General features: G+C 52.5%; 6 protein-coding genes across 6 annotated transcripts; 2 read left to right on the top strand and 4 right to left on the bottom strand.

The window, feature by feature from the left end:
- Positions 1-10: 10 nt before the first annotated feature.
- Positions 11-1,678, bottom strand: HO133_001973 (uncharacterized protein; the record flags this gene model as incomplete). The annotated part of the gene is made up of 2 exons (XM_037292901.1): positions 11-1,016; positions 1,137-1,678. 2 exons carry the CDS (start codon positions 1,676-1,678, stop codon positions 11-13), a joined length of 1,548 nt encoding a protein of 515 aa, XP_037151440.1.
- A 705-nt stretch (positions 1,679-2,383) lies between these two features.
- On the bottom strand, positions 2,384-3,935 carry HO133_001972 (uncharacterized protein; the record flags this gene model as incomplete). Its single annotated transcript, XM_037292900.1, has 2 exons — positions 2,384-3,398; positions 3,454-3,935. 2 exons carry the CDS (start codon positions 3,933-3,935, stop codon positions 2,384-2,386), a joined length of 1,497 nt encoding a protein of 498 aa, XP_037151439.1.
- A 551-nt stretch (positions 3,936-4,486) lies between these two features.
- HO133_001971 (uncharacterized protein) lies at positions 4,487-6,268 on the top strand (the record flags this gene model as incomplete). Its single annotated transcript, XM_037292899.1, has 2 exons — positions 4,487-4,730; positions 4,902-6,268. The coding sequence occupies 2 exons, from the start codon at positions 4,487-4,489 to the stop codon at positions 6,266-6,268; spliced, it is 1,611 nt and encodes a 536-aa protein (XP_037151438.1).
- Positions 6,269-6,992: 724 nt separating this feature from the next.
- Positions 6,993-8,715, bottom strand: HO133_001970 (uncharacterized protein; the record flags this gene model as incomplete). Its single annotated transcript, XM_037292898.1, has 2 exons — positions 6,993-8,508; positions 8,570-8,715. 2 exons carry the CDS (start codon positions 8,713-8,715, stop codon positions 6,993-6,995), a joined length of 1,662 nt encoding a protein of 553 aa, XP_037151437.1.
- Positions 8,716-11,957: 3,242 nt separating this feature from the next.
- HO133_001969 (uncharacterized protein) lies at positions 11,958-13,077 on the bottom strand (the record flags this gene model as incomplete). The annotated part of the gene is made up of 3 exons (XM_037292897.1): positions 11,958-12,761; positions 12,823-12,896; positions 12,963-13,077. The coding sequence occupies 3 exons, from the start codon at positions 13,075-13,077 to the stop codon at positions 11,958-11,960; spliced, it is 993 nt and encodes a 330-aa protein (XP_037151436.1).
- Positions 13,078-13,847: 770 nt separating this feature from the next.
- HO133_001968 (uncharacterized protein) lies at positions 13,848-16,557 on the top strand (the record flags this gene model as incomplete). The annotated part of the gene is made up of 2 exons (XM_037292896.1): positions 13,848-14,264; positions 14,314-16,557. 2 exons carry the CDS (start codon positions 13,848-13,850, stop codon positions 16,555-16,557), a joined length of 2,661 nt encoding a protein of 886 aa, XP_037151435.1.
- Between the last annotated feature and the right edge of the window lie 178 nt (positions 16,558-16,735).

Here is a 16,735-nt window from a genome sequence, read left to right as displayed (position 1 = left end):
TCCCTCTCACTCACACTTTCTCCTCCACCTCCGGCGCCCCTTCCCCAACAATCATCGGCTTTACATCCTCATACGTTTCATCCGTGAACTTCAGATCCTCCTCGATCGGCACCGTATCCTGTATCTTCGTCCAAATCAGCGGCGCAGCAAGGAGCAAACTCCCCGCAAGCAGCGCCCAACTTGACGCAAATTCATTCATAAACGGAGCCTTGAGCGCATCGATGCGATATATGATGGCTGCACCAGCGGACTGTATGCCTTTGTAGAAGCCGGCGTAGTTGGCAAGTTTGCGGCCGTTGTTGGTCATGGCGCCCATGAACCAGTAGACGCAAGTTTGCCACGCAGCTAGGGTAGTGTTGGTGAGAGGGAAGTGTGGAAGTTTGCGTGGGGAGGGGGGAGGGGCGGATGAAGGAGGCTTACCGTCATAGAAGCCATAAAACATATACAAAAACATCGGACCCACATATCCCCTGCTCGTCCAATCCATCTTTGGCGCTGTCTTTGGCGCCGTCTCCGCCCTTGTATACCCTTTCTGCCAAGCATACCCGCCTCCCCAAATAACCATCGTGATCACAAACAGCACGCCCCAAACCACCTTCGCCCTCATACTTCGTCTCACGCTCTTGACGTCTAGCCCATACCCGAATATGTACGCTCCGGCAATCTGACTCGTCCAGTACAGGATACTGTTGAGCGATCTCGTCCTGATGTTGAACTTGGCAGAATTGAAATCATTGAATTGGTAAGTATAGAACCAATTGCTAGCCAGGAACATTGGGAAAAGGCAGATGATCCAGATGTCCGTTTTCAGTACTTCTAGAAGGCCGAGGAGTTCGCTTTGCCATGTTGGGTGTTTCATAAGGATGACGTGGGAGCCGTCAGAGCGGACTACGCTTTTGGCATCAACGAGCGTCCAAGCTAGGCAGGCGCCGATGAATGTCAAGATCAGGAAGCCGATGTAGGTGCCGTCGGTTACGTTGCCGGCTGAAGAATGGATATTTTGACCCAGAGGTATCCTTATCGGAGATCGTTAGTTGGAGATTGCCAAAGATTAAATTTCGATAGACATGGGAGATACTCACAGCCCACCTATCACAGCCCCCAAATTAAAAATCATCCAGAACCAGGAGATGTACCTCCCCTTCGACTGCTCAGGCGGATACGACATCATAATCGCTCCCTGGGCTGCCCAGAGCATTCCAGCACAAATACCAAGCATAGCTCCCGCGAAAACGACAAATCCCTCATTCTGGTTGTGATTGTAGCTTAGGTAGCTAGCTATATAAAGAACGTATCCCAAGCCTCCGAGACTCAACGTCAACTTTATACCTAGACGGTTGGCAATGGTTCCAGCAAAGAAGCCGAATACACTGAAAGTAGAGTACAGAGCAACGTTGGCATTGTCGGCCGTATGAGCGTCGAATTGACCACCTCCGCCCAGACCATTGACTGCGTTGAACATGCCAGGACACATGAAGCAGACGAATGCCACGAGGGTAAGCTGGAAGGGTGGCGAAGCATAGCAGGGAATTTTGATAGATGCGAAGCGGTATGTCTTGTATTTCCATCCTACTGGACGGTCTGGATAGGCATTTTCCTCCACAGCAGATACCTTGTGGTCATCGTGAGGAGTCTCTTGTGCCATAGCATCTTGCTTTTCAGGTTGAATATCTGCCATGATGAAGCGGAACGCTCAATAGAAAATACGTGCTTTATTCCAGTGATCAAGTTGCGTGCATATTTCGTCTGCAAGACCCTTAGATGCACGTTTCCCGGGAAAGGAAAGGGACCTTAGAGGCAAGGAGCAGAGGTCAATAACCACGCAGAAGAGACGAGAAGTTGAGAGCGATAGTCCTCGATTTACCGCACAGGGACGCTGGACTCATGACTATAAGATAGCGACTGTAGTCGCGTGAGGGGCTTGGGAGGACTTGAGGAAGCTTGAGCAAGTATTCTGATTGGCACAAATCAAGGGCTATCGGTGATCGACAGTAGTCAGCACTAGAAGAGATAGTCTCCGCTGCACAAAACGGCCGCGGTGCGAACCCTTGGCACAATGATGGGAGGGGTCACGAGATAATTTGATGAGGGGCAGATGCAGTGAGACAGCGGTGCATTTCGTTATGCCTGGAAAGAGAAGCTCCTAGAGTATGGAATCAGCCTTTCGCAAGGGAAAATCAACCGAGGACCAGGTCAAGATTTGGAGAACGTGGTTGGCAGGATCCCTGCCCGTATGCTTGGAATCAGATCCACATAAGCAGGAATCATCTCAACGGCTCGCCCATACCGTCGAATAGTAAAAATGCTGTAGGGCAAGCCCCACTGGATTCGTATGCAATCAGCTCCCACGACCACAGGTTGACCATGGGCGGGGGGTCAACCCTTATAGCTTGGAGAAAACTGTAGGCACAGTCCCACTCATATCAACCAGCGTACTCTTATTCCTCACCCAAGCCTCTAGGCCCCTTTTTCCGTTCTCAACCCCAACACCACTTTGCTTCCACCCACCCACGCTCATCTCGGCAGGACTTTCGCCCCAGGTATTGACCCAAGTGATGCCAGCCTCAAGCTTAGCTACGACCTTATGCGCCATGTTGAGGTCCTTCGTAAAGACGCCTGCGGCAAGACCGAGAGGTGTAGCATTCGCTCTTTCAACGGCTTCTTCCACGGACTCGTACGTCAACAGGGTCATCACGGGCCCGAATATCTCTTCCTGCACAATCCTCATCGAATCTGTGCAGTCGGTGAACACTGTCGGTCTAACCCAATAGCCACCTTCCAATCCAGGAATGTCTTTCGGTTGGTCAGGGCCTCCACAGAGCAAGGTCGCTCTATCCTTTTCGAGTCCGTACTTAATGTACCCAATGACTTTTTCGTAATGCATCTCGGACACCAGGGGGCCAAAGTTAGTGTTCACGTCCATGAGATTGCCAGCTCGGATGTATTTCATCTTTTCCAGTAGCATCTCCTCAAAGGCTTGCTTCATGTCTTTGGGAATAAATACCCTTGTGCCATTCGTGCAGACCTGGCCAGTGCTGAAGAAATTGGCCATCATAGCTCCATTCACGGCTTGTTCTAGATCCACGTCTGATAATATGATGACTGGGCTCTTCCCACCAAGCTCCATGGTCGTGTATTTCATTCCCGCTGCTGCGCTGCTAGCAACCTTTTTGCCTGTTGAGACTTGTCCAGTGAAAGACACCTTGGCGATTCCAACATGCGACGTAAGATACGCGCCGACGTCCCCACCGCCTTGAACAACGTTGAAGACCCCAGGTGGTAGTCCTGCTTCCGTGTAGATCTCGGCCAATATTTGACCGTGTAGCGGCGTGACTTCGCTGGGCTTGTAGACCATAGTGTTGCCCGCGGCAAGACAAGGTGCTGACTTCCAGAGCGCTCTAGACACTCTCGACCTCAGCTCGGTATCCATGTCTTCTGAGAGAGGCGGCGTACATTTGTATGGGGTAATTCCATGCTCCTATGCCCGCGCATACACCCAGAGCCTCTTTCTTCGTATACACCCATGCATCCTCCCTCAATTGCGTCGTCTCCCCATTAAGCCCACCTCCTCCCACTAGGTTGGCGAAGAATTCGAGCACATCCGCTCCCGTCACCACATCGACTGTGCTTGTCTCGGAGAACGGCTTCCCTGTGTCTTGTGTCTCTGTCCTCGCAATCTCATCGTTTCTATCTCGTAGAAGCTGGACTGCCTTCAGGAGGATGCGAGATCGAACGATTGGGGGCGTGGTTGACCAATCATGAAAAGCTCGTTGACCTGATTGAATGGCTGAGTCAATGTCGGAGTGGGAGGCAGCATGGATATCTGCCAGTGGCTGTGCGGTCGATGGATCGATGGATCTGAAGATACCTCCAGAACCTACCTGGACCTGGCCGTCATAGTAGAGATGGCGCGGCGGGTAGAACGAGTCCGCCATTGATTGAGATTGATGGCGAAATCACGAGGGAGGGTGGGAGAAACTTGAGTCCTTGCCCAGCATGTCATGCACGTACCTTCAACCACGGAGGTTCTACAAGGCTGATCCCTCGATGAGAAACATACCTCTTCTCTTCAAGCTTGCCATGTGCTAACACCAGATTTTCTCCGCATATTTTGTCTCCTTTCGGACTAGTCAAGTATCAGCAAATCTCCCCACTCAATAATGTCTCCCCTAGAGCATCCAAAAATCTGTGCGACTTTGCTGACCTTGCTTACCCTAGATCCATCTCATACTTACAATCCTTTGTCTCCTTTCAAGTACACAAATGGGAGGTAATATGGTCTTGTCTTGAGCTGCTCTTATCTCTCTGAGCACACATTGTCACGTGCGAGATCTCACAGCGACATTTATTGTATTATCTCTTTGCAAGTCTACTTATTCTCTCCTTGGATATACAAAAAGGCTGCGTGGAGCCTGTTGGGTTAGAAAAGCAACCACAATCTCTTTGGGTTTTCCACTCTTTTCCGAGCCTTGAATTCCTCTTCATCATGACCACCACCAAGCTCTCCGCCTCAGAGGCCGATAGCTTCGACTACCTGATAGTAGGCGGTGGTACAGCGGGGTGTGTCATCGCTAGCCGATTGGCAGAGTATTTACCGAAGAAGAGAATACTACTGATTGAAGCTGGTCCGAGCGATTTCATGAATGACAAGATTCTAAACCTGAAAGATTGGCTGAACCTCCTGGGTGGCGAGCTGGACTATGACTATGGGACTACGGAGCAGCCAAATGGTAAGCGAGCTTGGCTCTTGAGGATATGTGTTTTTGGTGATGCGTACAAGTCTTCCGTCTACCGTCGTGCATCCAAGAACAAGAACCATTCTTGAATTGTGATATATTCAAGGTGGAATCGGGAGTAAACACAAACAGCATTGACAGCATCACTGATCGATCAAAATATAGGTAACTCGCACATCCGCCACTCCCGAGCAAAAGTCCTCGGCGGTTGCTCCTCCCACAACACCCTAATATCCTTCCGTCCCTTCGCCCACGACGCCGCCATCTGGGAATCTCTCGGCTGCACAGGCTGGTCCTTCGACACCTTCAACCGCCTCCTCGACTCCATCCGCAACACCGTGCAACCCGTCCATTCCCGCCACCGCAACCAACTCTGCAAGGACTGGGTCGAATCCTGCTCCACTGCCCTGTCCATCCCCGTAATCCACGACTTCAACCGCGAGATTGCCCGGAACGGGAACATAGAGTCCGGCGTCGGCTTCTTCTCCGTGGCGTACAACCCCGACGACGGCCGCAGGAGCAGCGCCAGCGTCGCCTACATCCACCCCATCCTCCGCGGCGACGAGCACCGACCCAACCTCACCATCCTAACGGACGCCTGGGTCAGCCGCGTCAACGTGCAGTCCTCGACCGTCACAGGCGTCAACATAACCCTGCAATCCGGCACCACCCTCACCCTGACCGCCCGCAAGGAAACCATCCTCTGCGCCGGCGCGATCGACACCCCCCGCCTCCTCCTCCACTCCGGCATCGGCCCCTCCGCCCAACTCACCGCCCTCAACATCCCCGTGGTCGCCGCCATCCCCGGCGTCGGGCACAACCTACTCGACCACCCGGAAAGCATCATCATGTGGGAACTGAACCGGCCCGTGCCCCCGAACCAAACGACCATGGACTCCGACGCCGGCATCTTCCTCTCCCGCCCGGGGCACACGCCCGGCGTCGCGGACATCATGATGCACTGCTACCAGATCCCCTTCTGCCTCAACACCGCCCGCCTCGGCTACGACACCCCCACCGACGCCTTCTGCATGACGCCCAACATCCCCCGCCCCGAATCCAAAGGCCAACTCTACCTGACCTCCTCCGACCCTCGCGTCAAGCCCGCCCTCGACTTCCGCTACTTCAGCGACCCGGCCGGCCACGACGCCGCCACCCTGGTCGCCGGCCTCCGCGCCGCCCGCCGCGTCGCCGCCCAGCCCCCCTTCTCCGCCTGGCTGGCGCGCGAGGTGGCCCCGGGCCCCGCCGTCCAGAGCGACGCCGACCTCGGCGCCTACGGCCGCTCGGCCGCCCACACCGTCTACCACCCGGCCGGGACGACGAAGATGGGCGACGTGGCCCGCGACGCCATGGCCGTCGTGGACTGCGGGCTGCGGTTGCGCGGGCTCGGGGGGGTGCGCGTCGCGGACGCGGGGGTGTTCCCCGCCATGACGAGCGTGAACCCGATGCTGACGGTGCTGGCGATTGGGGAGCGGTGCGCGGAGATGGTGGCGGAGGAGGCGGGGTGGAAGGGTGCGAGGGCGAGATTGTGAGGGAGAAGAAAGAGGGGAGGGGGGGGTGCGGAGAGGCCGGAAATGGGTCGGTGGGATGGAATGTGTGCGCCGTGTAAGTGTGTGGCAAGAAATCTTTGCGCTCAAGGAAAGAAAATGCAAAGATGGGAAATTGGCAATTTCCTTTCACAACTGGAAATGCCCACAAACCCGATCGAATTGTACATATCGTTATCAACACCTCCACCAATTAATTTTCAAAAAGTCACTCAAAGTGCGCAACTCATAGTCTTCAACCACATTTCCATTCCATTCACTTCGATGCATACGAAAAGCGCATTCACACACCACCTCGCCATGCCCCCAGCCGTGAACCGAAGCAGTGCACACGCTCCGGAAATCGCTCAAAGCGCCCCGCCACATTGCGGACCGACAAAGAAAAGCCGCCGTAAAGTAAAGTATGAGCAAACTCGTCACGCGAATATCAGATCCCCTCGAGAATGATGTACCAGGCCCGATCCCATCCATCTAACCCCCAAATCTTTCAAGTGGTCCTGTGGTCCAGATAGTAATACATGATTTGTGCAATGCGTAGACATGACCAGCGCCAAAAAGGGTATAATGATCCCGCCAATGAAATCACAAGTACTAAGTAAAGATAAGAAAAGAAAAGAAGCATATCAAAGGACATAATCGTACAATTTCGATCCCCCGCTCCCGTTCCCGCTCTCGCTCAAACGCCGAGAATGCCGCGTCGCTTTTTTTTTCATTTCGTTACCGCATTAGGTAGTATATTCGCTCCTCCACCAGGCACACTTGCGATGCCCATAGCACTTGCTGTCATGGAATTGTTGTGCGGCAGATAAGGCGTGCTGTACATCGGGTTCATAGAGGCAGTCGTAAAAGGTGGTTGCCAAGACTGCGTGGCAGCTGGGAAGTAATTGCAGTAGCAGTCGCCCGAGTGGACGGTCTCAGGTAGTGTAGTGGTGGGGGGCGAGTGTGTGGAAGATAGCTGCCGGGTCGATGGTAGAGACGGTGGGACGGAGGAGAATTTGTAAGGCGGCTGAGGGCTGGGCTGCGTGGAGGTGGACATGCGTGGAGACTTGGAGGGACCCTGACGGACACGCTTCGGGTCCGGTTCATCGGGGTGAGGGTGGGAGATTCGGTGAGTCTTCAGTGGTGGGGACGCTGAAGATGGCGATTTCGAGCTCGGAAGAGTGGGCGTTTTGAAGGTAGGTGTAGGGAATGCTGGTGCGCTATTGGAGCCGCCGCTTGGTCTCGTCCAACCGCCATATGAATTCAATTCGGCGGTGGGGATGTTATTGAAATCGAAGGACGCGAAAGGGTTATCCAAGCTCCGTTCTCTTTTCAGAGTGGAAGTAGGCTTGGGGGGGTCTGAGCCAGTCCTTCGAGCGACGTTGGTGGGAAGGCTCGTGGCCTTGCGGCCAGTGGCTCTCTCGCCGACAGGGAGGTCCTTCCGTTGCTGAAAATTTCTCGGACTGCGACCACGGACAATTATGGCTGCGGACCTTGCTTCGGCGATAACGACTCTGTTACCTGACGATAAGGTGGCCACGAGCTTCAAGCGAGCCACGAAGTGTTGCTGGAGTTCCTTCCGACGCCCATTGTTGGCTGTGGCTATCCGGAATTGAAGTCGCTTCCACGCAAAGGGGTATGTTGCGAATTCCACGTCCGGATCGTGAGTTGACATGAGGTCGAGTGGTATGACTGTGGGCTCCTTCTCTGTCTTTTCCTCGGGTGGGACGGGTGGACTGTTGATTGGTGTTTTCCACGGGACCGAGATCAGCTTCACGGTACCGCCCTCGACTGACTCTGTTGCCGAAATGGTGAGTTCCTGTGCCACTATTGGTATGCGCTCGTTGCGTTCCGTCAAGATGTAGCGCAAACTGCGAGGAAGAGTGATGGATCCCGTGACTTGGAATAGGTTGCGGCGGTAGCACGTGAGTTCTGGAGGAGTCATCTGAGGAAAGAGACCCGGGGCGTTTGGGGGATCCGCCATGAAAAACATGCCGTGTAAACGTGCATTGAGGGATAGGGATATCCTTCGGAGGGAGTGATCGAGCAGTGAGAAATGGTAGGTGATTGGTTGGAAGCTGAGCAGCTCATCATCCCGATCAATTGATGCGCTCTCTGGTGCGGATTGCTCATGTGTCTCTTGTTGTGCGGGCGAGTCATAGTGGAAGTCTGGGTAGACCGGATTGAAGGCGCGGTCGGCTTCGCTAGAGCTGAGAAGAGGAGGCATTTGGGATATGGAATGGATGCTGGAAATGATGAGATTGATTAGAATGATGGACTGTGCAACGTTCTGGATGGGACTCATACCTTCGGAAATCATCGGTGGAATAGGTGGGCGTTTGAAAGCTCTGCTCTGCGAGGCCCATTGCGGGTAGCGTGGTCAGGTAATCGTCGGTGGTGGTATTATTGTTAGGCGGAAGGTAAGGCATTGCCATGTGGTCGTAGCCGTTCATGATTGCTTGTAATATAGGAGTCGTAGTAAAGACAGAATATGCGCAAAGCGACAGCAGCAATGGAATATATGAATGAAAGTCAGATGAGAAAAGCAGAAGGAGAAGTACGATGAAGAAAATGAGGGGGAGTCTGAAGGGTATTGACGTCCTTTTCAGCTCAGCGGGGTGTCCGACATGGTATAAAACAATTGTGGAACATGCTTGACTTGAGCGATGTTTTGAAGAAAAGATGAAACAGAACACAGTGAGTGTGGGGATGTGCATCAGAGAAGAGGGAAAGTAGGTAGAAGAGAAAAAGAGAGTGGGAAGAGATGATGAGTGAGTGAGTAGAATGAGTGGGTAAGTGTGGTGTCGGGTGTACATGTTCCCACGTGAGATCTTCATAATAAGATCTTCAAATTCATGCATCTTCTGGAGCACATGGCGCAGGGATTGCCACGTTGTCTCCGGCGAGGAATGAGCCGAGTCTACCGATGATCCTTTTTTCAGACCACACTACGGTTGAGAAGTATCTGAAGCACGATGTAAGAAAAAAGGGAAAAAGGGAAAAAGGGAAAAAGGAAAAAAGGGCGCCGTCCTGTATCAGATTTCTGCTGCGGTGAGAAGAGGGAAAGGATTTTCCGAGCGTCATTCGTACCTGGAGCGAATGGAGGGGCATACTAAGGCTTGGCTAAGTGCCGCTAGTGGGGGCTGATCGCATCATCATGATCATAGGGCGCTGCTTATCGAACTCCGATAGGCCAAGGTGGGTAAGGCGTTGCTTACAATGCATGGGAATGATGGAAGGGGGCATGGATGATGCAGAATTAGCGTAGAAGATGACGGTGATCTCCTCCCGCAACGGGTAACGAGAGCGAAGTCGGTAAAGTAGAAAGAAGTTAAGAAGGTCAGCAGAAGCTTGGTTTGGCTACAGAAATCTCAGCCTTGGCTCCATTTACTTTTACTTACTTTAAACTTCCTACTCACTTTAAACTTCCTCCGCACTTTTTCCCTTTGTTTTTCTCCGCCGAAACAGCCGGTAAGATCGACAAGCGCCGGGATTCAAAAAGAAGGCACCATGCCACCAAGGGCCAACTTTTTGGGTCTTTCACTTAGTGATAAAGTATACCTACTATAGTCTGTTACAAAGGAAGTAGTTACTGAATGAAGATAAGTGTGAAACAAAATGTCTGCTTGTTTCAACTGAAATCCCTGCGGATTCGTCCCTGCTTTTCGGACCTCTTCCGTCCTTCTCCTTGGCCGGACAATAATACGAGTAATGAAATGATCTGCACAATTCTCACGCTGGAGCCACCTTCTGACCATGCTCCGATCGACGTGTTTCACATTCTCGCCTAAGAAAACAAAAGTGAGAAACTGAGAAAGACGCCATAACTTCAAAGGCAAGATCATCAATGTGCGCGCGTCAACAACACCAAATACATTATTATAATTCGCCAATCCTCCTCCTATCCACTGTCATGAACTCCGCGGGATCCAATCATCACAGCCTCGTCCGACATTTAGTCACAGAACCTGCAATCCGAGTCGAGGCAGATCCGCATATCCAGTCGTCGACGACCTTTTCAAACCCTCATGAAACACATGAGATTTCGCGGGTCTAGTAAATCAGGTACAACTATCGCTACATCCCTCAGAACAGACGCAGGTACGCGGCGTTGATCCCCCACGATGGAAAGTGCGGAGAGTTTGCAATCCAAGGGGACGCAGGTACACGGCGAGCACCACCTGCAGAATGCTGATTCACGCCGCCACCAGGCCAATGAGCTGATCGTTTCTTCTCTCACACTTCCTCATTTTCTTTATATCTAAATTTGTCTTGTCCCTGATCTATTTTTGACTGCTCTCCTTTCCCACTCGGACATGCCTCAATCTTTGGCAACGCAGCCACTCGCCTGCGCATGGTGAGAGTAAATGGGTTCGGCCTCCAGTCCCTCATGAGGTCTCCTTGAGCCTCATACCATGGTGGTGCGCGGAGGGGAGTCAGCGATCACTCGATCCAGAACCATGGTGATCCTGTTGCTTGCGGCTCAAAAATAGACACATCGGTGCCTGCTCTCTTGTCACCTGGAGTCAGCATTCTTGATAAGCTGATGCAATTCGTATTACCCCCACTGTGATTTCAAATTATTTCCACTATCATTAATAGGGTTGACAAACTTTTCCTTTATCGGTTCTGTAAACTCGGAGATAGTTGACGCGACTTGCTGTACTCGTACAGTGGCTACCTTGCTAGGAATCCGCTCGATCTTCGCCTTTGTTCTTGTTTCGTCAATGCCATCACATCAACACGCAGCATGAAAAATCCCATCTAAAGCACATCATCGCATCCAGACCAATGCTGTGTTAGATACCGGAACTGCTGACTCTGACGAATATACGGACGAAGCTTTTGTTTGGTGAGTTTTGTCTTGCCCCGCAGAGTGTCTGCTACGCTCGATGTACTTCGCCAAAGCGCCCCCCCCCCCGGGCCCACTAACCAAGAAAAAAAAAGAAAAACAAAATGCAACTCCGTCCCTCAAAACCTGTAGTTCCATATGAGCTCTATGCAGCATTCCGACAAAAAGAAATTTCTCCTCTCCGCCAAAAAAAATGGAAGATGCGACCCGGCATTGGCTTTTGCCGTGCACACCATACAGGAGAGAGTCACGGAAGCGAGAAGCCTAGCTAGCTACATCCACTGCCCGCCAGGTACGCTCCCCTTCCCCAAATCCCAGACAGCGCCAACCCCGTCGCGTTTCCGAATCCGATCAGACGCGATTGATACATTCCGACTCGGCTGGGTTCAAGGGATCAACAACGAAGTTCCATCAACCTACGAGTGATCCGATGGCTGCATATGCTCACGGGGGTAGTGAAGGTGGAGGTGTGGAGGTGGAGACTTGGGGGCTTTGATCGATGGGTTGATGGTTCACACGAGTGCCTGGCGATGCAGGAACGGATAATACCGTCGAAGACGATGGCATCACGGAAAGGCTTGACGAGGTCGGTTTTACTGGAAGGGATGGATTCTTGCATCGATTCTCTTTAGCTTATAGTACACTCGGGGTTACCTGGAGCCACAGGCGCATGGGTACTTGTACCTAGAGTGCAAGATGCAAGGAAGGAATTTGGCAAGGTCATGGGATGAAACCAGTACGATCCGGACTCTTGTCCAATCGCCGTGCGCCAGCGCTGTTCCGATCCTCTGTCTAGCTTTCACCAGGTATTGTCCTCCATAACGCCCGTTGCAAGCATTGCGTTCAATGACCTCCTCCAAATCCTACGCTACCAGCGCTCTCGCCCACATGGACGGCATCCTCATCCTCCTCAATGCCTCTGCCGCGCCCTCCTGCACCAGCTGTTGGTGGGATGCTGGCATTCGTGCTCACAGATCCACTCCTTGTTACGCCAGTTCCTGATTGTCGACGACCGCTAAGGCTCCTTTCTAATTCCTGTATGCGCCTTCGCAAAGCTTCGTTCTCGCGCTTCACTATGTCGAGCTCTGTTCGATGATGAGCGGCTTCTTCGTACCGTTGCGTCGACGGTACGCGTGTATTTCCTTGATTCATGGTCTGCTGAGACGAGGATGAAGTTTGATTATACGATGCTGAGCCAGAGTGTCGATGTGGATGGAGGTTGGGGAAGTGATCACCTTGGTATAGTGAGGAAGACAAAGAGGGCGAGGAGGCTTCGGATCGCCGCGACGCGACCGAGCTTTGCCTGCTAAGAGGGTCTCGAGCATATGAGTATGGGGCTGTGGCGTCTCGCGCGGGTGCGATGCCTGATACTGTGCTTCCGGCTACCCCTGCTGTCGTGCCAACGGTGCTTCCACTTGTCCCAGTAATGCCAGTAGCTGTAGTCGCAGCTGTGTTTGAACTTCGAGCGCTCAGATTGGAGGATGATCGATGCCGCCGTGAGGGAGTAGGGTGACTGGGCCCTGAGATTAGATGGTTTGCGTTCTGATCTGTAGCATCTGGTAGGCCAGTAGAAACGGAGGAGGTCGTCGATGCCACTGAAGCAGACTGCTGGCGTAGAAGAGAGAGTTCGCGCGTGAGGCGGTTGACCTGAAATGAAAGACTCTTAATCAGCGGAGTTATTCCAACCAGTAAACCATCCCCAGCTTACCACTGCCTCTTGTTCCTTCTCAAGTTGCATATGAAGGTCTGCAGCGGTGAGAGGTCTGGGATGACGAAGAGGCCCTGGTAATCATCGAGTTAGCTGGTCGATCAGTTGTAAGCGGAGTTGTAGGATATCTGCTTTCATACCGGGTCCAATGCCTACTCCAGTGTTGTCTCCAGAAGTCATGTTTGCGAGAGGCTCCCTTGACAGAATGGTGGGTGACTGGGCAGGAGGTGAAATGGGAGCGGGGGGAGGTGCCATGGTCTCTCTAGCTCGTCGAGAGGATGTAGAGGCTATACTTCGAGGGCTGTAGGGTGAAGGAGGCAGAGAATTGAGATCGGGAGCCATATTCCCTAGGTATTGAGATATATGTGGATGTTTGTTCCGTTTCTGGCAGCGCCAACTTAAGGGGCCATGGGTACACTCGTAGACTCACTAGGAAGCAGTAGCACGCGTCTTGAGTCTAATGCTCCAGTACGATGGAGTGCTAAGTGGGGTGATTGATATCTATCGATAAGAGACTTGTGTCTTCTTGGTGGAGATATGTGTCTTCGAAGTATTCACTCTGCAATCGGCATTTGAACATGGTGCAGCAATTGGTTGCGTTGCAGTGCGTGGATTTGGTCAGCGGAGGAGGCAGGATGATGCCATGCTTTCCGTAAGCTTGACTTCAACAACACCATACCATCTCCGCCAAACACCGTAGTATATTGCATCGTATCGCTGCAAACATAACCTCAATCAGCCCCTCATTCCATCAAGACATCACGCGCTATATAACTTCTTATCTTTCGTCATACCGAATACACCCTGCCGTTCCAGACCCTGGTCAAAGCATGCTGACTCCTCATTGCTATTGCCCTCAACGACAATGCAGTGCATAGAGCACTTTGAATCATTTCGACATCAATGATCATTGTGGCTGTACTTGGAAGGCGGCCTCTTGATATCCGGAACAGCTGTCCACAATCAGAGGCTTCTCCGGCCTCTCACAACGACTCTCAACCAGCTGGGGCAGCAGACGAATAAACATGGGCAATTCGGCTACCAAAGAGCAAAGGCCTCATCCTGCACGCCAACGGTCAGCTGATGCCCGATCAGTCTCCTCTCCCGCCGGCTCTGGCCCAAGCTCACCATCTTATCCGCCCTCTTTAGAACGGCCTTCACATCCGGTTTACAATGTGCGGACGGGTAGGGGCAGTCGACCTGACCTGTCAACATTGCTTGGAATGAGAGGCAATGCAGTCTCTGACACTTCCAGTCTGGAGACTCGCAGAGAGACCAAGCAAGAGAGGGAGGCAAGAAAGTTGGAGAAAGAGAGGGTGGCGAGGGAGAAGGAGCGTGAACGGAGCATGCGTGAAGAGAGTGTTGATGGAGGCTATCTTGTCACCCAGGGTGTCTACACAGGAATAGAGGACTACACTAAGGGTGTCGTACGGCAACTGATGGTAGGGTACCCAGTGGATTCCAAGGGGCATGAGTGCTAATGGAGATCAGATTGAACGACGAATAGCACCATTTTGGAGGGGTTTGAATGATCACTCTGACTCATGGACAGAGAATCAGCTCGTTGCTGCTGCCAGAGGACGACCCATCCCTGCCCCGGATGAAATACCAGTTGAAGAAGAGCCTAAGCCGATGTCCAAGGCTGAATCGGAAACAAAGTCGTCGGACACGAACATTAACAATTTGACTGTGCCAATAACTTCGAGATCTCAGTCACTCAACTCAGACACGTCCTCGACCCTTTCACCATCCCAACCCTCATTTTCGCCGGGAGTTTTGAACGCGCCTCAACCTTCGCCATCTTCCGGATCCACATTGTTCAGAGGCCGTGCAAAAACATTGGCGGCTCTCACGACCGCCCCGAAGAACTCTCAAGCCGATATGACGCCTCGTGAAATAAACCTGCCAAGAGATCCCTACGTTGCTGGTCAGCCTCTCGAAGCGTACATGTATAAAGACGCTTCTGAATGCCCAATCTGCTTTCTATACTATCCTCCGTACCTGAACAAGACTCGATGCTGCGATCAGGCCATTTGCTCCGAATGCTTCGTACAGATCAAACGTCCAGATCCCCATCCTCCAGAACACGCAGATCCGACGGCTCCGCAACCCACGCTAGCTGAAAATGCCAATGCAGAAGTGGTCAATCCCGAGGAATTGATATCTGAACCAGCTGCTTGTCCATTCTGCGTTCAGCCTGAATTTGGTGTCACCTATCTTTCGCCGCCTTTCCGTAGAGGACTGTCATACGTCAATCAAGCGTCAAACCATCCTTTGGCCAACAGATCTTCCGCCATGTCCTCCGAATCTTCACTGGGTTCAGTCTTGAGTAACGGAGGACGTATGTCGCCAACGAACGCTACACGTCGGAGAACGACATCAGTCTCCGCTACCTCTCCCTCCGTCATCACAACCGATAGGGTACGCCCAGACTGGCATCAGAAGCTGGCTGCGGCTAGAGCTCATACGGCTCGGCGATCTGCAGCTGCCACAGCTCTACATACTGCTGCTTATTTGATGGGCAATCGTGGTCAAGAAAATGATGGTCGAGCTCCGGGTCCTTTTGGCAGGCGTGGCATCCTGCGACGGACCAGTGGCGCGGACAATCCTGGGACCAGCTCTGCGCACTTGAATATGTTGGCACTGATGTCTGAGCGCTATGCAGCATCAGGCGCTGCCAGAGACGATGAAGGCGAACCGTCAATGACGCCCGGGCCTCGTGGAAGCTCCAGAAGAAACAGAATGGAAGATTTGGAAGAAATGATGATGATGGAAGCTATACGGCTGAGTCTTGCATCAGAGGAGGATAGACGGAAAAGGGAAGACAAAGATGCCCAAAAGAAGGCCAAAAAGAAGGATAAGGAAGACAAGAAGGCCGAAAAGAAGGCCAGAAAGACGGGTGTGTATCCGAGCAGCGCCAATGCGAGCGCTGCAGGGCTTGGAGGCAGTTCCAGCGAGGTTTTCGTTGGCGGGACGGAGTCCTCCCCGTACTCTGGAAAAGGAAAGGGCGTCCAGCAGACAGAGTCTGAGCAACCAAATGCACGAGCTATGAATGCTATGTCTTCGTCCACGGCGGCAGATCCTCAGGAACATCTTGAGCGCGCTCGGGCGCAGATACTTCCCAGCGATGCTCCACCTTTCTCCTCTCCTTACTCTTCATCACCATACCGACCATCGCATCTACGAACTCTCTCAAATGCCTCATCCTCAACCTCATCTATTGATGGTTCTGCTCCTGGGTCCTTGAAAAGTGACATCAAGGGACAAGGATCCTCATTTGATGTCTCACCCAGCGCAAGTGGTGTCAATATACCTTCCGCGGCTTCGGCCCAAGACACTTACATCTCAGGCACGCCTCCTGGTGGTGGAGCAGGCATGGAGCCCATGTTCAACTTTCGTAGCCTCGCTGCAATGGTTGGAGAAGAAAAATCAAAGGATGTCATGCATGAGGAAAATCCTGGCCAGGCCTATGGTCGGCCGAGAGGAGAAAGCTCCAGCAGTATGACTGATAGGGTCGACCAAGAGGAAGGAACCTCAACGGAGATACACGATGAATCTGGCTCGCAATCAACGGGACCATTTCAACCCCCCATACTTGGCGAGGGACTACCTGCCTTCAAGCTTACAGCCGCTTCTCGGGGCAATTCCGACTTCGACAAGGCAGGCCAGCAAGTCGAATACGCAGAACTTAATGATGCAGCTGTGGTACAGGAACGATCCCAGACCTCAACATGAGATAAAAGAGCAACAATATGGCATGGATGCAAGAAACCTGGGCTGTACCTGTAAAAAGTGACATATAAGAGGGCGCAAAGGATGCAGCTAGAAGGCATTGTATTATTGGGTAAATGTCACAACATCAACGACAGCGGGAAGTAGTTTCTCAATGCGCGCGGCAACACATACTCGTAGG

This window comes from Letharia lupina (genome assembly GCF_014066315.1).
Source record: "Letharia lupina isolate WasteWater1 chromosome Unknown contig_13, whole genome shotgun sequence".
Lineage (NCBI taxonomy): Eukaryota > Fungi > Ascomycota > Lecanoromycetes > Lecanorales > Parmeliaceae > Letharia > Letharia lupina.
Note: the sequence above shows the minus strand (reverse complement) of the source record. Positions and strands in the feature narration are given on the sequence as shown.